Below are 23681 nucleotides of genomic sequence, written 5' to 3'. Positions count from 1 at the left end.
ATACCGTTTAGTTGAACCTGCTATATTTTTCCATTAAGAAAAGCTAATTCTATTTACTTGGTCTTCTAAATAATTTTAACTTAGTAAAACGGGCAAGCAGCTTTTTTACGAACATAATTAAGCAGGGAATGTATAGCTAAACCATTTCATCATCTCTCTTCTTCCAGTGTTGCTCACTACTGAATCTTTGGATTCAAAATGTATTTAAAATATAAATACTTCCATAATTCATAATCTGGCTATATAAATGAGCTATCAGTGATGCTTATATTTATTGAGCTGCTCTGGTGAGAAAAATTAAAGCACTGTGGGGGGGGAAGAACCCTGTTTTATCTGTAAATAAAACAAGCAGGGAAGGGAATAGGGATGGATGGACACACACATACTCGGCTTGTGTAAATGAGTAATGGATCAGATTGAGGATCAGTGGAGTCATTTCTGTAATTATAGTTATCCAACTATTGGATTATAGAAGCAAAATGTCAGCCTGAAGCAAACAGCAGCATATGATTCATCCCAGTACATTGTAATTAACATGTTGACAATTTTGAGCTGGCAGTGGGCTAAGGCTATGCAACTCTCTGCTTTCCTAGTCTTTGCTTCACAGTTCTGTATATCTCTGATTGCTCTCTTTATATTCTGCCAAGCCTTTCTGCCACTTGTCAAACATACACGAAGAGATAAAGAACAACCTAGAGGGGACAGCTATGTAAAACCCTCATGAATCTAACATGCAAAAAGGCTTCACAAGTTGGCAAGGTAAGATATATATGGGACGCCAAGCAGTTTGAGACCATGGGGTAAGTTTGAAGTCCTGGGCATTTGAACTTTGAGATGAAAGCCCCACATACAGCTTGACACTCCTCGTTGGACTAGTTACTTGCAAAGCGAAAATCTAAGTGGTTTTTATTTATACTACTATCCTGGAATCATATGATCTATGATTCTGTTCCTTAGTTACCAGAAAGACCTAACACTGGCTATGGAAACAACCATTCCTATTTCATGTCCGTATCTATGTGGATATCACTTAGGGTTAGTAGCCAATGTCAAGGCTCTCTTTTTAAATTTATTAAACTACAAAACCAAACAACATTTGCTGTGACTGTCATTTTAACAATTCATATAAATTGCAACAGTATTACCCCAGGACAAACCATCATTAATAGAAGTAGGATTCATAAACTCAATCTCAGTTAGCTATGGCTTGGAACGGGCAACGAGTTGAACAATAAACCAATACAGAAATCATTGTAATTGTAGGCTTCAGGAAGACAGGCTATACAGTTTGTAATACAAATATGCTTCTTCTGATGACAAGTAGTAAGAAGTCCCTTGTTTGGACTGGATGATCTCTTTTGCAGACAGGCAGTAGAAGCGCCAGTTTGGAAGGAGGGAGATAGAATAACACATTCTGATGTTTTTTTTAAAAAAAATCTGCAGCAGAATTAAATTAGACCCCAAAGTGATACACCTGTGAAAATATACTGTTTCAAACTTAATACAATTAATTTTCTCTATCCTTCTGCTTCCTTGTAGCTTTCTGTACCTTGTTTTCAATAATGAGCCTTATTTCTTGAGTTCAGCATAACCCATGAAAACCAATAACATTTGGGCAAGTCTCTTTCAGAAACATTGTTTTGCCAAGGTAGTAACCTTGGCAAAAAGGTCCATCTAAAGAAATGTGCTAGCTCAAACTGGGAAAGTAACAAATACAGGTGTTCAAATGCCATAGAGTGGAGGCTGCTGCTAAAACTACTAATTATATGAAGTTGCATGAAAATGTCTCCTTGCCTCTTATTCTATATATTTTGTGGGTACTGCCATCTTTCTTCCAAATCTCCAGGAGTCAGATTGCACTTGGCTTCCCTTCCATTAGCAATTATTTGAATGGCACAGTTCCAACCTGAACAATGTATGTTTCACCCTGCCAGGCTGGGTAGTGGACATAGAGCCATGTTTCTTTATGCCAATGGTGCAGCTATCCCTTTGACCATTTGCATGGCCTTGGAGGACCATAGCAACCTACTGTGATGAGGCAAAGCTAATCCAAAACCAAGGTCACAGTTCTTCAGAGAAGGTCCAGAGCTTCAAACAAACTTGGCAAAAACATGGAAACTTAATAGAACAAGTCAGATCCTTTAAATATCTTGGAATGACTTTCCGTTCCTTTAGATCATGAAGGGAAAAAGATAGGTCAGTCACTGAAAAGGCTGGCAAGAGTGTAAAGGCTATGCTGGGTTTCTACTATTCATAAAGAGGACATTCTAGGCTAGCTGTCACTAAGATTCTTAAACCATAAATAATCCCCTGGATGCTGTATGGTTCCCAGCAATACTCTTACATAAAGTTAAATCGTATGAAAATCATCCAGTGTTAAGGGCCTTAACAGATAACAGATAATCAGAGTTGGAAGGGACCTTGTAGGTCATCTAGTCCAACCCCCTGCCCAAGCAGGAGACCCTACACCATTTCTGACAAATGGCAGTCCAATCTCTTCTTGAAAGTTTCAAGTGATGGTACTCCCACAACTTCTGAGGGCAAGCTGTTCCATTGGTTGATTGTTTTCACTGTCAGAAAGTTTCTCATTTCCAGGTTAAATCTCTCCTTGTTCAGTTTCCATCCATTATTCCTTGTCTGGCCTTCGGGTACTTTGTTTTTAAGTTCCTTGCTGAATTTGCCCTGCTCCCTTAAATCTAAATCCTTGATGGACCCTTATTAGAGTCTGTATTGGTAGCTTTAATTATGAACTCAAATTAGGGTTGCTTTAGTTGTTCAGATTCTTCACAATAATTTCAACTCTGCTTTTAAGTCCAGCTTCAGAAGATGTCAGCGAAGCTTTTTGAGCTGATCTTTGCTAGCTCCAAGATGGACAGGTATGAAGCTAAAGTCCTTCCCTCTGTGGATGACAGAAGGTTGTCACAAAACCATAGAGTGCTCATTGCAGAATCCACTGGCATTTGTCAGACAGGTGTTGACCAACCAACTTGTTTGAAAATCTAGTGAAGGAAGAATGTGTTTAGCTGACTGACAGCTTGTAGAGTCACAATTTCTTCCAGGTGTTTAGCCTGAACTTAATTACTTCCATTAAAACTTCCTTTTAATACATTTATTTGGGCCCATCTCTAGGAGAAGACAGTAAATAATTCACCTGATAATTTTGAAGATTACTGTCATATCTCTCTTTAGCCATCTATTCTGTAAGTTAAGCATGTGAATTTTATGGTAAATAGAGGATATTTGCTCCCTAGTCTTCTGAGATTCACCAGTTCTCAAAAATTACAATATTCTTACAATCGGAGAAATCATTTAAATTAGTTATGTTCGCTGTTAGACTCTCCTTGACAGTTCTAATCTGCAGTTTCCTCATTCCCCAAGCGCATAATAACCGGCTCATTTTCCTTTTGAGAAAAAAAAAATCAAAATAAGAATTAGTGAGCTCTATCTTCACCTTCACTCTATGAATAGAGGCCTCTTGCTTTTCATTCAGCTCCCCCTTTGCACTTTAACCCCCCGCTTATTACTTCTACAAATTAATTGTTCCAATTAAGTGATGTTGTATTTGCATTATCACTAGTGCAGACACTGCTGTGATATTTTTGCTAGGAGACATATTAAATACAGCCTTTTTTTTTAAAAAAAAAGTATAGATTTGTCTTTACTGTTTCTTCCCATCCACTCTTTCTCCTTGCATTATCCCTCAGGATATCTTCTACCGGACATTAAAAAAAAACACAGTTATCGAAGGCGTGATTAGAAAAACTAGAACAGCGGCTAGAAGGATAATCAGAAGGAAGAGCACTGAAAGGTCTGCCAGTCAAGAAAGGGACAGAGTGATGGTCGATGGAGGCCTGGGGTTTCTTGGGAAAGCAGTGCCACAAGCTTGGTTTATGAGCTAAGCTGGGATGGGGGTCAGTGAGAGAGGCATGACTTTCTCTAGCACAAGTGGAAAGCATGGTAGAATTGACTGCTCAATCAACCAGCTCATTCTTGTACACTAGGCAAGCAGTGACTCAGTTTGATGGCCAAGAGGACAGTTGTTTTCTTCTGAATTTAGGACTCTCACTGGGAATGATCTGAAGACAGATCACTTCCAGCAAAACACAGAAGTTGTGATCACAAAGGTGGTGTTAGCATATGGGAGCATTCCAACTCTGTGATTGAAGATTGGTGCTAGGCTACTTGCCCTTAGCACAAGTATTGAGTGTTTTGGAATCTGCTTAAACATCGTCCAAGCATCCTTGTTACAGATGGAAATTCATGTTGCCAACAAGTAACAAGGCATTAGAAAAAATGCTATTTCCAAAATTATCCCAGAAATTTCTTGCTAGAAATCTAACAAACCCCTCCAAAATAGGGTCTATCTTTTGGGGTTTTTTTTAGCCCTGCCAGTTTAATTGTATTTCCAATACTATTAGCATAGTATGGGTATTTCAGATAACTTTTATGGCTGCCTTAACTATTTTGTGCATATTTGCACACATCCCAGCTTCTAGGCTCTTCCTGCCACCTCCACATTTCCTCTTTAAAAAGAAAAATTGTTTGGAGGACGAAAACAGGGACTAAAATAATTGTATTTCAAAAATATTTTTTTCCTGCCAGTGGAGTATTGATTTAAAAATCTCTTCGGCCTAAACAAGAAGATTGCATTCACAATAAGATGTTTCCCCCCTCTATAATAAGACCTAGGAATTTGGCTTGTATACCAGTATTATCTTCTTTCTGCTCCCCTTTTTCTTTTATAAACATCTTGGGAGGATTAAAAATTCTGTATGTACTTGCTTAGGAACAATTTCAGTTTAAGAACAATTTTACTTTGCTTAATGTGAAATAGTTGTGTGGTTTGTTTATGAAGGCCAGATGACTTTGGGGAAAAAAAGGAACCATTCCAATAAAATGTAATTATTTAATTAGAAATGAGCAGTAACTTTATTTCTGTTCTGACCAAGGCTTCCTGAGACCATAATTAAGCACACACTTAGTCCAAACAACTCTTTTTATTTCAACTCTGGGAATTATGTTCATTCCCAGTCCGTAATGAGTCCCAAACAGTCTCTTGAGATAAGCACCCACCTTTATCTCCTTTGAATTGCTGCCAGCAACTAAAGCGCCAAATTAACTGTAAAAAGCCAAACAAAGTACAAAGTCCACACAGAGCTTCAAGGTTTAATCCGAACAGAGTGAATGACGTTGCTTCCTGCAAAGGTCCCTGGCCCTTTGCACTTCCTTTATATCTTATGGGAGGGGCAATCATTTCCAAGCCTTACTCCCGAATCACCCTTTTTGTCTTAACTGTTCTTGCCTGTCAGATTCTGGAGGCTCCGGAGTCAGCACACAACTCCCAGATGGCCCTGGCCCCATCTCTGTATCAGATGCAGGACCCTTGTCCGAGCCTTTCCCAGACTTCTGGACTGGCCCATGTTCTTCCCCACTGTCCAATCCTGCTGCCATCTCTGCAAGCTGCCAGTGGACCACAACAATTTCCAGGCCTCCATCAAAAGAGTCCTTTATATTTTTTGCCTTTTTGCAAAACAAGATGCTGTCAAATAGATAAACCATTGCCTTCTACCAAAAAGAAGACAGATTCTGGAATTTTTAAAAAAGATATAACTTCTCCCTCCTTCCCCCTCCCCCCCCCCAATGTCTTGAGTTCCTTTTGTTAAAGAGTAGGCAGTGTTCAACCCTTGAGCCATACAGGGCCCAATCTCTTTTTGAGACCCAAAGTTTTACCAAAACTGATGTAAAATTTCAGAAGCACAAACTCCAAACCACAATAGTGTGATCTGGTAGTATGTGTGAAAAATAAAAGCAGTGAAATGGTGTGTTAAGCCCTTTGGTAGATTAAATATATTTTATTTTTTAAAAGCCTCACATATTCCAAAAGGAACTGAAAATTATAGCTCTAATCCAGGGGTGTCGAACTTGTAACCTGCAGGCTGGGTGCGTCATGTGCTGGCCACGCTCACCACGGTTTAGGGAAGGGGAAAAAAGTTGTGATACATCATGTGACATGCCACAAGTTTGACACCCATCTAATCTTTCTGATACTATTGCTTTCCTCCTAGTCACTAACGGCTGAACAATAAATATACGTAGTCCTCAACTTATGACCATTTTTTTCAAAGTTACAATAGCACTGAAAAAGTGACTTAGAACCGACCCTTTTCAGTGTCTCTGTGATCACATGATCAAAATCCACATTCTTGCCGAGCAGCAAACATACATGCATACATACATATATATATATATATACTGAAAAAGAATCTGTAAAATAGAACATTCCTAACAAGACATGATACATTTTAAGGTTCAACCTCGTAGGCATTGGGCAACTTAGGGATACACAATTTTCAGGAATGATAGTTGTAAAATTTTTGTTTAGTCTTTCTGACATGCATTACAAGATGCAAATGAGTACACAATAAAAACTTTAAATTTACATACTAATCCCTTTACTTAAACCTGATTATTAACATAATTACTACAGTTACTTCCAATATATTTTACGTATTTTTTGTCCCATTAAATGCAGTACTTTGGTGGGTAATTCTGGAGGGGCTTTTGAATCCCCACCCAAGGTTATTGGAAGTCCAATGCAGATCTCAAAATTGTGCCATGCTAGATAATGATGTGATTGTGGTTGTTTCTCTTTAAAAACTGGCTAACTGCAATCTTCTCCTTTCATTTTAGAAACACATCTCAGTATTATATAAGCAGTCAGTTTAAATGGGGCATCAGCAATGTTGAACTGACGAATGAGAAAATGCTTCTTCCAGATGCAGAAATTTGGAACACATTATGCAATATATATGTAGTATGATCTTTCAGTACATTGGAGCAATTTACTAAGTTACTATCACAAATTAAATACAAACTTCAAGCAAACTAAGACTGCTGCCATGAACCAAGTATTTCAACGAAGCAAACCAAGAGCCACCAAAATGTTTGTAGGCTGGAGAAATTTTCTAAAATATACCATAAATACATGAATGTATGTTTATTTCTGAGAGACAGAGAGAAGGGAATCTCACAATAAATTTCTACATGCATACAGTTATGCCATTATCCCTGATTCAGCATATTTTGTGATCTTTTAAAAGTAGATTATTCTAGTTTATATTAAATAAGCAACACTTTCCAAATGCAGTTATAATATTGAGCAATCTCCCGTTTTGTCCTTTTCTCAGGCACGACTACATGAACATTCAAAGAATTACTTGATATGTGATACGTGAATGATTGATAATTTTTAAAAGCACTTAGGTAGTTTTGGACCTCCCAACCAACCTCAAAATAATCGTTTGATTGGTTCCCAATAAAACATTTGGAGCGCCAGGACAGTATTTGATTGGCTGCAGAAATGTAATCACAATCGCCAACAGCTGCAGATGTACTGCTTTGGAGCCCAATAATGGTGTCGCCCTCCCACCAAACAGTCAATCACAGCAGGCTGGTTAATCAACAGCACCAGCCCTATGGATAAGCTTGATGCCTGGCCATCTTGGAGGGCAGACAAAAAGCAAGCAGATGTCATTTTTATCTACCAGGGTAGTAACCAATCTAGTTAATTTTCTATGAATGCAGGAAGAACAGTGCAAGGATCAGCCATGGCGGAAATGGATGCAGCTGGAAAGTAGGGAGACACACCACTCAGTCACTGCTGCTGGAAGAGGATGAAGAGGAGGAGGAATGCTGAAAAAAAGAGAAAGTTTTCAATTATTTAAATGTGGATAATTATGACACAGAACAATTAAATTTTTCATTTGTGCACGTTTGCTGTTTTGCTCTTCTTTTTTGTATATATTTTTAATAGTTTACAACTGCAAATATACAACAGTGCTGCCGTTTTGGTGTTACATTTACTATACATACAAAGATATTGCTGGGGTGGCATGCTTTTTTATGGTATAAAGGAACTAGAACATAGGGGTACTTTAGAAGACATTATATATGGGAGTCTCTGTGGTTAAATTGGGAGAATATTAAAAGACAATGTTATTTGAAAATTCCAGTCTGGTTATTGACTATTGAAGCATTTTCTTATCCTATAATATATAAAAAGGAACAAACAGTTAGATATGGCAAAATATTGAATGAAAAGGGTGAACTTAAATCTATACAAAAACTAGAGGAACAAGGTATAAAGATGAATTGGTTTTCATATGCACAAATACATTCAAGGTATGATAAAGATTCTAAAACAGAAGGTTTCTATGATAAATTGACTCACTTAGATAAGATTTTGACAGGTACTGGTGAAAAGGTGATTTAAAAACTGTATGGATGTTTATTAGAAATTAAACTAGAAGAACAAAAAATTAAACAGTTTAAACTATGATTGCTTGGGGGAAGAATTTTGGATATGGGATTGATCTAGAGAAATGGCAAAAAAAGTAGTCTCAAAATTATAAAATGACAATGTCAACAGCATATAAAAAAAATTTGTATAAAATGCTTTACAGGTGGCACTTTCTCCCGACAAGAATAGCAAGAATGTTCAAGAATAAATCCAAAAAATGTTGGAAATGTCATCAGATACCTGGCTCATATTACCATATGTGGTGGACTTGTGCAGATGCTAAAAAATACTGGACTAAAATCCACACGTGGTTGGAAAAAATGACAAAAAAGCATATAGATTTGAAACCAGAGATATTTTTATTGGGAATTTTACCTGAAATATATAGTAAAGACTTGAAATACCTGATTGTAAATGTATTAACAGCGGCTAGGATTGTATTTGCTAAAAACTGGAAAAATGAGAAAATACTATCACAGGAGGAAATCATTAAGAAAATATTGGAATGTGCTGAAATGAGTAGATTGACATTTGAAATTAAAGAACAAGATGATGAACAATTTTATAAAATTTGGGATCTATTCTATCAATGGTTAGACAATAAAATATAGTAATGAAATATGTAGACTTTTAGAAAACACTAAATATATAAAGATGTACTTTTTTCTTATATCTACAAAATGATTCTAGGATAGATTTGGGATGATAATATGAACTGTCATAAAACAAATTAAGTAAAATATGATTATTTCGTAAAGCATGAATGAATAAAAGTATAGTCAAATTAATGATATTAATGTATTTAATATTTGATTGAAAATACAAGATTATATACAATGTAATTGTAATTGAAGACTACGAAATGGAAGCACAAAGCAATTTGTAAACCAACCGGCACACTGTATGTACATATATCGAAGATGATTTGATGTTTTTATGTTTTGTTTGTTTATGTTTGTTTTAAAGACCAATAAATTTAAAACAAAAACAAAGATATTGCTAAACCATTAACTTTCATATTATTAATACAGTGTTTGCTTTTTGGTTCTATTCATTCTGGTTATTTTTGTTCCAACCTTCCCTTCTTTTTTGTAACCACTGATAAAACTTATTCCACGTTTCATAGTAAACTGAGTCCCCCTTATTTTTCAATTCTAAGGTTACTCTATCCTATTCTGCTCAAGCCATTATTTTCTTTATTATTGAACCCATCTCCTTTCTGAGTACCACCACTACCGCTACCACATTCTAGATATCTCAGGGTGGGTGGGTAAGGCTGAGCACTTGAACACGGACAGCTCACTCTTTGTATATTAGAAGTAGGGCAAATTCTTTTTACAAGCAAAGATTGCAAAAGAAAAAAAAATCTAAAAAGTTTCATTTAGTGGTTAATAAGGCATCAGGCTAGAAACCAGGAGGCTTGAGTTCTAGTTCTGCTTTAGGCATAAAAGCTGTTTGGGTGACTTTGGACTAGTCACTCTCTTCAGCCCAACTCACAGGTTCTTCTTGTGGGGAAAAGAGGACGGAGAAGTATAAGGCATGTTTGCCAGACTGAGTTATTTATACAAATAAAAATTTAAAAATCTAAAGTAAATTTTAAAATCCCATTAATTCCTTGTCAGTTCTGCAAGTCACATTAATGCTAAATAAAGTAGAACGCTATTTTGCGAGGTCTCAATCATACTTGTGGAACTGAATTCAGTCATCTATATGGGCCATCCAACAATATGTTTTCTGGACAGCTTATTAGAATAGCAAAAGAATAAAGCAGTGTTTTCACAATGGTATAAGAAGCAAGGTAATTGTTATGGAATAGTTTGGTGATGGTGAAGTCCATTTCAGGTACTCTGGATTGTGTCTATTCTCTTGCTTTTTTTTATCCCAACAAATATCTTCTGCCAGTCCTACATGTATTTCATATCTTTTATCTTCATTTTTTTCCAACTCTACTAGACATCTATAGGCCAGTAGTAGCGAGAGAGCACACTTTAAACAGATACCAAATAGGAAGAATGTTTTGAACCCTGTTGCACAGTGGAGGGCCCTAGGATGTGGCATCTCCACTCTTCTCTACCACTGACTAGTATCTTCCCCTTAGAAAGACAACTCTATGTAAACAGTGCCTCCTTCTCCCTACAAAAAAAGTTGAAGACTGGATGATAGTTACCTAATATGCTGGGTCAAGCAATGGCTTCTTAGGGAGAGGGCACCACCAGCTCTTTCAAAGCAGACAGAAGCACTCCTCCTTTCAAGGATGCATTGACTACTGTCCTGACCCAGCCTTTTGGTACCTCTCTGGTAATATTCTCCACACAGCAAAGGGATGGTTAAAACCCCTGATGGCAGGACTAACATCACAAAAAACTTTTACCAATTTCCTTAAGATTAACAAACTCCTCCCGGATAACTTTAATTAGACAAGGTTTCAATAATCTCACTAGGAGATGCCTAGCTGGTGGCAGCAAACTCCAAGCAAATCTAAGCAATTTGATCCTCTGCCTTGAACATTTCACACAGAGGCCCAAGAAATAATGTCCAAACCCATTATTCTCTTTTAAAAAATCTGGGTGACTTTAAACAGGGCTGTCAGATAACAATTTATATATACCATATGAACCGAAAAATTACTGATGTTTCATCGTCCTTATATCCAAGACGCAGTGATACAGTGGCTCAGGGGCTGAGATGCTGAGCTTGTCAATCAGAAAGGTTGGCAGTTCGGCGGTTCGAATTCCCTAGCACCGCATAACGGAGTGAGCTCCCATTACTTGTCCAGTTTCTGCCAACCTAGCAGTTCGAAAGCATGTAAAAATGCAAGTAGAAAAATAGGGACCACTTTGGTGGGAAGGTAACAGCGTTCCGTGTGGCTTCGGCATTTAGTCATGCCGGCCACCTGACCACGGAGATGTCTTCGGACAGCGCTGGCTCTTTGGCTTTGTAACGGAGATGAGCACCGCCTCCTAGAGCCAGAAATGACTAGCACATATGTGCAAGGGGAACCTTTACCTTTATATCCAAGGTGTAGACTCAAACCTGAGTTCCTACCTAGGTGTGACAGATCATTCTTTGTTTTTAGCCAGGACCTTTCTAGCTGTCCTCTCTGCTAATTATTAATAAATAACATAATTGCTTATCATTCTTGAAGTTTTATTCCTTTTCTGGTTTTATAGGGAACACCAACCTGGAAAGTACAGTTTTAAAACATATAGTACAGAAAATACAGTTTTAAAACATTTAGAAAACTTATTTGCATTCCATGGGGCTCTATGGATCTGATGAGCGAACATAAATCTATTACATTTATTTTAATTTTCAAACAAGCAAAACTGTAGTCCTTTGATTGTAGAAATGTGCTGGGGCGGTGGGGGAATGGGCGGTCGATACTGAGTAAAATAAATGTGGGCTTTTCAAGACTGCCCCAAGTGGGGTCTCTGGTGGAACATGGAACAAGAGACACCAATCAGTAAGACGTGAATAGCCGCCCCTCCCAATCCAAATGCTGATAACTGCGCATGGAGCTCTCCTCTTCGGTCAACACCGATGGTGTTGATCCGTTGTTTGGAACACAGCCAGACCAACAAAAGCAGCCTCTGTTTCAGATTGTCACTGTGGTGCTAATTGGTCCATTGACTGTTTCTGAAACTTTCCTTCATGCATAGCTGCAGTGTAAATTGAGAATCAAACCTCATTGAGCAGGGCTTCTCCTCTCCCCATCCCCCAAAACACAGCAAGTTCTTCCTCTTCCTCCACCTCCACCAGCAAGGAGCCACGGAATGAATCCTAGGTTCCAAATATGGATCCCAATCAAGTAGCCTTTGAGGTTTTCAAAAATGCAAGGTATACAGATTTGTGACATAAAAACGTTCTTTGGCAGCAGTTGGAAATAAATGATAGTTCCCGATACAGATCGTCCTCAACTTAACCACCGTTCTTTTACTGACCGCTTGAAGTTACAACGGCACTGAAAAAAAACGGGACTTAGGATTGTTTTTCACCCTTACAACTTATGCAGCATCCCCAGGGTCATGTAATCAAAGTTCAAGTGCTTGGCAGCTGTCTCATATTTATGTCGGTTGCAGTGTGCGGGGTGGAGGGTCATGGGATCCCATTTTGCAGCCTTCTGACAAGCAAAATCAATGGGGAAACCAGATTCACTTAACGAATGTGTTACTAATTGCAGTGATTCACTTAACAAAGCTCGCTTAGCAACAGAAAATCTGGACTCAATTGTGGTCATAAGTCGAGAACTACCTGTACAGCCTAGGTTTGCCATCCCACTCCTCTACTGACCTTTCCATGGTGTTTGTGTGGTTTATGCATCTTGTGTGCCTTCTTCATCTTCTTCTTCATCTTTTTAGCAGCTTTCTTGTCCATCACGTGGGTGCCCACAGCAGCCCCGGGCACCAAAGGATTGATTCCTATTCCTCCTGGCATCCCAGGGACAGGTGGGGGCAAAGGACCACCAGGCAGGATAGGCTGATGACCAGGATACGGGGGCTGAATGGGATGGCCTGAGGGATAGGCAGGTTGCCCTGGGATCCCTACTGGGGGAACAGGACAGGGGCCAACAGGCATAGAGCCTGGAGGGAACGCAGGGTTCACAGGAGGTGGGTATGCAGGATTGAAGCCACCTGGGTAAGAAGGGTTGGGGGGATGTGCTGCTCCAGGGAAGGCACCTGGCTGCCCTAAAATGAAAGGTAAGAAGAAACAATAGATCTGCTACTTGGTGAAACAAATCCAGCTATAGCCATCTTTGTAGAATGCCTATCGCTAATGGGCTAATTTGCTCACAGAATTCCTGGTTATATTCTGTAGCTTTAGACAAGTGCATATTCTATACAAAACTTCATTCCTTCCTAACTTGCTACACCCATATGCCGCTAAACTGGTGTATCCCATGACACCGTCTGACCGTTTGGATTAAGATCAGACTGGGAAAGGATAGTTATCATCCTCAACTCATGATGGATGTAAATAGCACCAGCTCCTATTTTCCCACCATTTTATAGTGTGCTCAGTGATAACCACATAAAACCTCTCAATCCAGCAGCTTCTCACCCAATGGCAATCGCCAATGCTTTTGCTCTTTAAGCAACATCATAAAGATGCTTTGGCTTGGGTGGGATTTTATTTTTATTTTTTTGGTAAATAGAATTTATCCCAAAGGTAACCGAATCTGAAAGCAAGCCCCCGTTAGCAAATGAAATTATCTTAGGTTCCATCTCTTAGGGCAAATTCGGGGTGAACGTCTGGGAGACCATGACAAAGGATTCCTCCGTGTTTGTGCGTTTCAACCTTAAGCATGTCTCTTAAAAGGAAAAAAATCCGAATGAGCCAACGGTGAAGCATATCTGGCAGGCAGCAGTAAGGAAAACACACAGGAAGTTCTTCCACAGATTACTGGAGACAGCCTAATTCAGCTGCAGGAAGTGGGCTGGCTGAAGTTAATTGCAACCGGCCATAAATATGTACGATTTGCTTCTGGACAGATTTCCTTTCCACAGGAAATCTGCAAGACTTTTGCCACCAGTGTGCTAATGCTGTTACAATGATAATGTAGGAGAAGACATCAACAAATTGGCACTAAAGGTATTGTGGAGGGGGGAAGGGTTGAGAAAGAGAGGGAGGGAGGGAGGGAGGGAGAGACAGACCATGGCCACAAATGTATTAATTCAGGAAGGATCCTGCATTCCAAACCTTTATGGGTAGCTGCCAAATGTTGGTCTCCATTAAAGCCTCCAGTCACAAGAGGCCAACTACTTGCCCAGAGAGATTTAATAGGCAATGACACACTGTACTCAGTTGGTGCTTTTAGAGAAGTATCCTTGCAAATCCCATTAAATCTCCTTGCCTTTTTACCTGCATTGGGATTCCACATGGTCCTTCACAAGAGAACAATCTGCCAATTGAGAGGAGAAGACACAACAAGTCAGACCAACAATGTCAAATTAGAAGGCCATCAAGACTGAACAAACCAGCCATAGTGAAAGATGCAATGCAGCCCTTTTCCATTCAATCCATGGTCAGGTTGCACATGGCGGGTGTATATCTACGTAATTTAGATATACCTCGTTTGTTTTCATCATGGTTTGGAACAAATTATAGTGGCCTGTTTCATTTATAAAGCCAAATGATAAATCATGAGTTATAAACAAACATGGTTGATTTCACACATCTCATTAAGAACCTTCTCCCAACCATCCCCGCTGCCCCCAATACAAAAACATGAGGTATAAATTCAGCAAGGGGTACTTTGGGAAAACAGCACAGTGTGAATTTCAGGATTCTTGACGTATTTTTTCATTTTTTATTTTTGTATTTGTAGTTCTTACTCATACCGATTTAAACAATATCCTTCACAGCAGGCTAGAAAATGCATCCAAACACAAGAAAGCAGTTTTTAAAAAATGAGATGAAGTTTTCTAATATTCATGTTTTATACCGTAGGTTTGAAGAATTATATAAAAAAAGAAACATTTTGAATTTTGAGAAACTACTCGTGTTTTTTATGCCCTTTTGAGATAAATCATCCTATGCAAAATGCAGAAAAATATCAAGTTGTAGTGATCAAAATAGACAGTCGATAACAAAAAACAGCAATCTAAACATGGTTTTACAGACACCATTCATTATATAGCTGTCGGAAGAATTATCCTTCTGGTTCAGTTCCAAGTAGGGGAAAAGACACTGGAAACATGGAGGCTGTTTGGAAGGTTTAATGATGAACAGGATCACATGACCTGAAGGAAAACGACTGATATGCTGAGAGTGCCTGGGTTTTATACCCTCTGTTGGGATTTGAATTTGAGCTTGTATTCTGATTGGTTGTCAGACTCCCATGGGGCCACGCAGGGGCAACTCTCTAGGCTGTCCTGAGTCTCAGGCTTGGTTGAGCCCTACTGGGTGATGATGTCATGAAGGAGCTTTGGGCAATTCCAATAGCTCTATCTGGAGAACTTTGTTATGTAAAATAGGCTGGCCTAGGCCAGAGTAATGGCCGGGGTAGGATGCTACTGGTTCTGCCCGGCTCTATAGAACCAGTAGCTCTGAAGAGCAGCAGACACCAAACCAGTTCTGTGTTCGCTGCTGTTTGGCCCACCCGCCCACCTGGGCTCTTACCTGTCCTTTATTTTCTGCTTTTTCAACCTCAGCTGCTTTGCATGGCACAACTGGGGTTGAAAAAGCAGGAAAAAAAGAGGCTTTTCAAACACTGTGCACCTGCACGCAGCGCTTTTCAGCTGTCCGGGTGGCACAGCTTAAGGTTTTTGTACATGAAGCATGCATGCATGCGCAAAACATAGTCATCAAACCAGTAGTAACACCGGTTGAATCCCACCTCTGGTAATGGCCCATTAGCAAAGGGGAGGGGGCTGAGTTTCTGATTCTGAGGTGAGTTTCTGCTTCTAAGTTTCTACTCTTTTTAGGGAAAATATTCTGCCTTTTTAATATTTCCTAGGATATTTCATTTTTCTAGGAGAGGGGTGGGTGCTAACCTCCTACATAGCCTTTTCTCCTTTTCTATCCTTGAATCATCTTTGCTTCCACTAAGTCCATGCACCACATTGCCTTTTGCTCTTTAAACTTTTCGGGGTCTCCTTCAGCCATAACTTTCTCAGTTTTCATACTTCCTTCATACACAATCACACTTACAACCACAATTAGGATCAGAATTTCTGTTGTTAAGTAAGGCGGCTTTGAGTCGTGCCCAATTTATGATCTTTTTAAACCATGTTTGTTAAGCGAATTGCTGCAGTTGTTAAATGAATTATGTGGTTGTTAAGCAGATCCAGCCTCCCCCATTGATGGTGCTTGTCATCTCCCCATCTTTGGCAAGTTTCCACCAAGATATAAAAATCTTCCCACTTGCTCTAGGGTTTGCCAATTATGTTAACTTCCAATTATTCACTCCATTTTCAGTCAGACCCTGTTATTTTCTAATCCATATTCCATTTTCAACTGTTTTGTATGTTCCATAATTTAAATAAAGTCTATTCATTTTATTCTTTGACTACATTTGTTACCATTTTTTTCTTCCTAAAAACATTATACCGTATCTTTCCCTCAGCAGGATCCATTACCTTTTGGGGTTTTTTTTACCCACATCTCAAGGGGCCATGAAACATTATTTCTTATGTCCGCCATTAGCGTATCTACAGACTTTTGTTTTCTTTCTCTCTCTCTTTTTTTTTTTTTAAAAACAGCATTTTAGAAATCCTATCTTTGGTGTGTTATCTAAATGAGATTAAACATTCAGGGCAAGAAATACATTATTTCGATGTTTAGAATTCCTTTTGGCCATGAAGGCCTTAAGGTATTCCTGAAATGATTTAAATACAAAATGCTACTTTCTTTTAACAATGTCCTTACAATTCCAGAATAAGTATTACAGATTTTCGTTTCTAATCGCGTTCATGTATACCCCGAAAAAAAAACATTTAAAAAGGACCAAATAGAATTAGCATCCTCTGGTTTTAAGGTTGTAATGTTCCAAGGCCAAATGATGGGAACACGCATCGACCAATACATCTCCATCAAAGCAAATCAATTTTGTTATTGCAATTAGACTAAAAGAGTACATGACTGAAACCTGGCCAAGAAAGCTACATAAATTACTCTGCATTAGACTAAAGCAGGATAAAAAGGCCCACTCTTTTTCATTTACTGAATCCAAAGAGGTTAACAATTTTCCTGCCAAATACTGTAAATTTAGATTCTCCATTACAATTGGCTTCTTATGCAGGCTCCGACTGCAAATGCTATTCGAACAAATCCTCACCCTCACAGGCAGGATGATTCCCTCACTGACAATTTCTGCACTGAAATACACTATCAACCCTGAAATGGTCATTGTGAATGTATACATTTTTTTCTCTATGAACATTTGCACGGCTGCTATTGTAGGCATTTGGGCTCTAAAGCAGTGGTCGCCAACCACGGCCCACTGGTGATCCACGAGAATAGTTTGGTGGTCCGCAGAGAAATGCCACCTCAAAGCACCTCCCCAAAAGCAATTAATCCAGGCTGCGGGGAAAACAAGGCTGCACCGCCCACATGGCCCGCGGGAACACAAGGCTTCCGTCACTTGCATTAGGAACAACACAAGGTAGTGAGGGGAGTGGGGAAAGGGTGGGCGTGGGGAACTTGACTGGCCACCGGGTTGTTTCTTCCGCTTCTTTCTTCTTCTGCTTTTGGCTGCACGCAAGGAAAGCAGCAAAAGTCTTTCTTTCTCTCCCCCAAACTCTGCCAGAAATGAGTCTTTGGGACCCTGCAAGGCAGTGGTGGGATTCAATTTCTTTCACTACCGGTTCTGTGGGCATGGCTTGGTGGGAGTGGCAGGGGAAGAATACTGTAAAATCTCCAGTCAGAGGTAGTGTTTGCCGGTTCTCCGAACTACTCAAAATTTCCGCTACTGGTTCTCCAGAACTGGTCAGAACCTGCTGAATACCACCTCTGCTGCAAGGCATTCTGCTCCAAGAGGCCACACTGGTGAAGACTCATTTCTGAGGGAGTTTGGGGGGAGAGAAAGAAAGAGTTCTGCTGCTTTCCTTGCGTGCAGCCTGAGAACGGAGCTCAAAGCAGGCTAGGAATAGGGTTGCCTTGGAGAAGGTGTGTGTGTGTGTGAGGGATCTCTGTGTGCGTGCGTGTGTGTGTGTGTGTGTGAGAGAGAGAGAGAGAGAGAGAGAGAGAGAGGGAGGGAGAGAGAGAGAGAATGAATATGAATCACCAGCCCTCCGAGGTTAGATCAGATTTCTCTTTCTCTCTCTTCTTCTCCCTCCCACCAATGTCAGCAAGCCACGTCAGTCAAAATTCACATTAGTGGTCCCCGGGATTTAAAATGAGTTTGGTTGTCCCTGAGGTCCAAAAGGTTGGCGACCCCTGCTCTAAAGGACTAAGTGCACAAACCCCCAAATGTTGCAGGTCAATTATTTGCAGCTAAGGAAGCAGTAAGTCTTATAGTGCTGAAAAAAAAAGAGAGCTTTTTCTACATCATCTCAACCGCTCTTCTGCCATTATTAAAGTATGTTGACAGAAAGAAAGGATAGGCTTGCTTAAGGCAGGATGTTAACAAGGGAAATGCCTAGCACACAAACTAGCTCCTATGTGTTCTGAACTGAAGGCTTTGTCTCAGACACTGTACGTTTTTAGGTATGATTTGTATCTGAAATGTTTATTAATCACATTTAAATTTTCATCACAACTCTCAACGGCATACAAATAAATCAATATTCATAAAAAACATAGAATCATAGGGGTGGGAAGATGGAGGTCTTCTAGTCCACCCCCTGCTCAAGGCAGGAGTCTTATATCATCCCAGTCAAATGGTTGTCCAAAATAATTTTGAACACCTACAGTGATGGAGCACCCACAAACCCAGGAGATGCGCTATTCCACAGATTAATTGCTCTCATTGTCAGAAAATTTCTCTTTACTTCTAGGTTGGATCTCTTTTTGACAAGCTTCCACCCATTATTTCTTGTTCTGCCCTTTGGTACCCTAGAGAGTAAATCAATCCCCACTTCGTGAAAGCCCCTCAAGTATTAGAAGACAACTATTATATTTCACCCAATCCTTCTTTCGATAGGCTAGACACCTATCTCAACCATGTCATATCCAGATCCTTTATCATCTTTGTTGCTTTTCTATACACACTTTCCAGATTCTCAACATCTTTTTTGCATCGTGATGACAAGAACTGGTTGCAGTGTTCCAAGTGTGGTCTCACTAGCATGATGTAAAGCAGTATTATCACTCCTTGTCTTGATGCTATTCCTTTGTTGTTGTATTCTAGGACCGCACTGGCTTTTTTTTTTTGACAGCTACAGCACACTGCTGGTTAATACTTATGTAATAGTCCACTAGGACTCATACATCCCTCTCACAGTTACTATTGTTGAGCCAGGTACCATTTAAAATGTACTGTACCTATGCATTTGCCTTTCCCTGTCTAAGTGCAGGGTTTTTTTTTAACTTTTCTCACCATTGAACTTATCTTGTTGGAGAGGGACCAATGTCAAGTCTGAAAAGACCCTTCTGGATGTTGAGCCCATCTTCTAAATCAGGGGTGTCAAACTCAAGGCCTGCGGGCTGGGTTCAGCCTGCGATGTGGTCAGATCTGGCCTGCAGGGCCATCCTGGAAAATGTAAGGGGCTGGCCTGCATTGCTTCGGCCTGGTCTACCCACGTCGCTTTGGCCCAGGTACTCAATGTGAGGAGAAAACATCGGGCCAGCGCGGCTTTAGCCCGGTGTACTTAATGCAAAGAGGAAACATGGCAGCAGTTTGGGGTGTGGCGTCAAGCTTGCCATGCCCACCTAGTCAGCCATGGACCCTCTGAGGTCAACCGCAGCCCTGATGTGGCCCTCAATGAAATTGAGTTTGACACTCCTGTTCTAAAATGATGGGTATTTCCCACCTACACATTTAATGAGTTCTCCTTCCATCCCCTCATGCAGATGTTGAAGAGCACTGGATCCAAGACTAAACTTTGAGGTTCTCCTCTCCGTGTTTCCCTTCATGTAGATGTAGTTCCTTCGTGGACTACACATTGACTACGGTTGGTCGGTCAATTGCGAATCCATCTGGTGGTGACATTGTCTATATCTTCTTACCAAGAAGTAGGCTGCGATCTACTTTGTCAAACTCAATATAGCAAAAACCGTAAGAAAGCAAAAACTTGGGGAGTAGCAAACTAATAAAAAAAAAAGCCTAGCAGCATCTACAAGTATTTCCTAATCCAACACTGAGGAAAGGCCCAGATCTTCAAGGCTCAAAGGATAAGAGGGTTGGGGATAAGGCCCATGACAGAGAAGAGTGATTGCCGGGATTCCATCAGATGATGCTGTTTTAAGGATGGGATCTGAGAACCCCAGGGATGAGCGAACTTGTGAGATGGCCCATTAGTGATATCCTTCCAACTATTATTTTCCTTTTCTTGTTTACTTCTACTTTTGTAGTTGTTAATGTTTCTTAATAACTAACTGTAACGATTTTAGGTAATCATTGTTTTATATTTATCTTGTGAGATAAATGCTGCCCAGAGTCCATTTCCATGAGATGGGCAGCCATAAAAACTTGATTAATAATAAACAAATATGCCTACTCTGTCAGATGTTACTGGAACAATAGGGGAAAGAAAGTTCTTCAAATAGCCAGAGATAGACCAACTCCCACTTTGCAGTTTTAAGTACCCACCAACATTTCCTCAACTTATGACCACAACTGAGCCTGAAATTTCTCAGTTGAGTTGAGTCGCCTCATTTTAAATCTTTTTGCCACCGTTGTTAAGCAAATCATTGCAGTTGTTCAGTGAATCATGTGGCTGTTAAGCAAATCTAACTCCCCCCATTGACTCTGCTTGTTGGAAGCCAGATAGGAAGCTTAAAAATGGTGATCACATGACCTTGGGACAACGCAACTGTCATAAATACATGCCAGTTGTTAAGTGCCCATGTGTTGATCACGTGACCATGGGGATGCTACAACAGTCTTTAAATGTGAAAACTGGTCATAAGCCACTTTTTTCAGTGCTGTTGTTCAAATGGGTCAGTAAACGAATGGTTGTAAATCAAGGTCTACCTGAATGTAATTAAAGAAAGAAAGCTGAAAAAAAATTCAGATGGAATGCTGCTGTCCAGTGATCAACTGGATTTTTGCAGCCTAGATATCATAATCCTAATTACAAACTAGCAGTATGTTTTTGTAAATTCTCTTAAGGGTTGTTGTAAAAACGTGTGTTTTAAGCTCCTTCCTGTCTGTAACAGGGAGGAACCAGACTCAACTGAACACTAGGCTTATAGTCTAGAGCAGCGGTCCCCAACCTTTGGGGCACCAGGGACTGGTTCCATGGAGAGAGGTTTTTCCCATGGACCAGTGGGGGCGGGGGTTTCGCATGCTGCCTGCATCCCACAGATGCAGGGGCTTTGCTTGTTTGCACTGCCCGGGGTTGGGGAACTCTTGTTTAGAGCAAGGGTGGCTAAACTTGGCAACTTTAAGACTTGTGGACTTTAACTCCCACAATTCCCCTGCCAGCATTCCATTGCCAAGTTTAGAGAGCCCTGTCTAAAACTTGTAGCAGAAAGAGCTCTTGAAACTTAGATCATAAAGGAAGTCACCTGGCAATCAGTACAAAGACTATATAATTAAACTAATGAGCCTACAGTTCTGTACTTCTTCCTTCCCTCTCAGTTGATCAGATAGAAATGTGGGATTTTTTTTAAAAAAAAAGTTGAATCAGAACTTTTTCCAACACAAATGACTGTTATTGTAATTAGTATCATTGTCTCAATTTCTATAATCTACCCAAGTGTTTGGACTAATTATTTGATGTAGAAAAAACAACTCCATTTTATGAGATCTGAGGAAACTTTTTGCCATAATGTCCACAGCTGAGGGCTATATATAATCTTGGAATAGTGATTGTTTGGCAACTCAATGTAAGTCAACTACTGTGTGGCTAGGAAAAAAAAAAGGCAAATGCAGTTTCAGGCTGCATCCACAAAAATATAGGTTCCAAATTACAAAAAATAATTATTTTGATTGGTCAGATCCCACCTGGAGTATCTGTACACTACCAGTTTTACACTTTAAGGAAGATGCAGACAAGAAGACAAGCTCGGACAAGGGAAACAAGGATAATTAGAAGATTGGAAAGTAAAGCCAATGAAGGGAAAAGGAATAAAATAGCACCGAATATCTGAAAATATTTCATAGAAGAAGGTAATATTTATTCTCCATGGGTCCAGAATACAGGGTCATAAATAATTGTATTAAGCTACAGGTAGATTTTGGTTGAATGTCATGAGAAAAATAAACTCTACCAATAAGAACAGTTAGACAGTGGGTTTAAGTCCTTCGTTGGAAGAACAGAGATTATACAGCTTTGGTAGGGGTGCTTTAATTGGAATTCTAGCACTTTATGGCCTCTTCCAATCTATTATTCTGCGAACCCACATCCTTCATTGTGTAATTTTAATATCTCCTTTACTTTTTCCACTCTCTCATATCTTGCTCTTATTTGCCCAACACAGGCCCCCTATACTCTTTTACACAGGCTGTACTTGCACTGTTGACATTAAACAGCAAGTGGAACTAAAAACAACACGTGAAAATGTATGCCTGCTAAAGCTCAGCCAGCTGTGCCCACCCACTCCTAGGCTATTCCATGCCATCCTTTCAATTTTCACCAGCCCCCAACTGTCAGCCAGCATCCTGCATTTGCTGAACATGCTCAGCAAGGTGGGAATGCTTTTAGGTTTCTCCAAGATTCTTCCTCCTTCACATCATTTTGGTTATATAAACTCAAGAATGAGTCTGCTTCTATGTTACATCTGGGATATTAGTACAGGCCTCTTTAAGAATCCATAGTACTCCAAGGGAGGGATGGGGATAGAGGCCCTTTTATGACTGGCTCAGGAATTCTGGGAATTGAAGTCCACAAGTCATAAAGGGGCCAGAGTTCAACTCTGCTCTAAGGGAAATTAAATGAACTAGCATCCATCAGCTAAAGATCTCACTTTTAGAATGAAACTACAGTAACTCCAAGTCTCACACATCTGCATGGATTACAAAAGGCTCATCGCCAGGATTATTAGTTAAATGCTGTGATATATTGGTGTCCTTATGACTAATAACCTGATTGTATTTCTTAGTTTAAAGATGGGTCATAGCTTTAAATCTGTGTTATTCAACCTTGGTAACTTAAAGATGTGTGGACCTTCCAAGAATTCCTCAACCAGCATGCTTTTGCTGGGGAATTTTGGAAACTGAAGTCCACACAGATTAACATTGCCAAGTTTGAAAAACACAGCTCTAAGACTCCAATTTTACTTTCTAAAAAGGTGTTGGGCTGCCAACACTTCATTTTTGGGGCGTGGCAATCCCATTACTGTAATTTAGAGATAAAAATTGGGTAAATCTAACCCGATCAGCAAATGAATTTTGAGGTAGGTTTTTGCCTCAGCAAGGATGTCTTGAAAACTGCATTTCCATTTAAGTGTGCAAGACCCGTTCCCAGTTATATTTACGTGGTGGTAAAATCACACCAGGTGAACAACCACCAACTCACTTCAGTCTCAACCACCTTTTTATTTAAGCCGCTTCCTGGGTGCTCAAGAGGTGCAAAGTGAATCCATGCATCATGCAATTAGTTTATGGTTCTACGTCTTGAGAACCCAGCAAAGTAGCTTAAATAAAAGGTGGTTTAAACTAGCCATGGCTAAATGTGCCGTTCCTTAAGTCCACACCCAGAAGGGAAACAACACCCATTTTCCTTCAGAAAAGAAGACAAACCCCAAACAAACAATCCCATCCAAAGAAGAGTTAACTACCTTCAGCGGCTCTCCCAGCAGCAGCACTCTCTGAACTGCTCCAACTATCACTTCCTGG

At 39.9% G+C, this 23681-nt stretch overlaps 1 protein-coding gene across 1 annotated transcript; it reads right to left on the bottom strand.

The window, feature by feature from the left end:
• Positions 1-6982: 6982 nt before the first annotated feature.
• Positions 6983-23660, bottom strand: PRR13 (proline rich 13). Its single transcript, XM_026714717.2, has 4 exons — positions 23624-23660; positions 14159-14198; positions 12590-12984; positions 6983-7692 (listed from the first exon to the last, which is right to left on the bottom strand). Exons 2-4 carry the CDS (start codon positions 14175-14177, stop codon positions 7651-7653), a joined length of 456 nt encoding a protein of 151 aa, XP_026570502.1. The 5' UTR covers positions 14178-14198; positions 23624-23660; the 3' UTR covers positions 6983-7650.
• Positions 23661-23681: the final 21 nt, after the last annotated feature.

This window comes from Pseudonaja textilis, chromosome 2, assembly GCF_049901715.1.
Source record: "Pseudonaja textilis isolate UNSWEBS1 chromosome 2, rPseTex1.2, whole genome shotgun sequence".
Lineage (NCBI taxonomy): Eukaryota > Metazoa > Chordata > Lepidosauria > Squamata > Elapidae > Pseudonaja > Pseudonaja textilis.
Note: the sequence above shows the minus strand (reverse complement) of the source record. Positions and strands in the feature narration are given on the sequence as shown.

What these genes read in the sequence shown, in the direction of transcription:
- PRR13 (XM_026714717.2), bottom strand. An exon ending in CACACAAACACCATGGAAAG is followed by an intron (nt 7,693 to 12,589) that starts GTCAGTAGAGGA and finishes TCTTTTTTTCAG; the next exon opens with CATTCCTCCTCCTCTTCATC.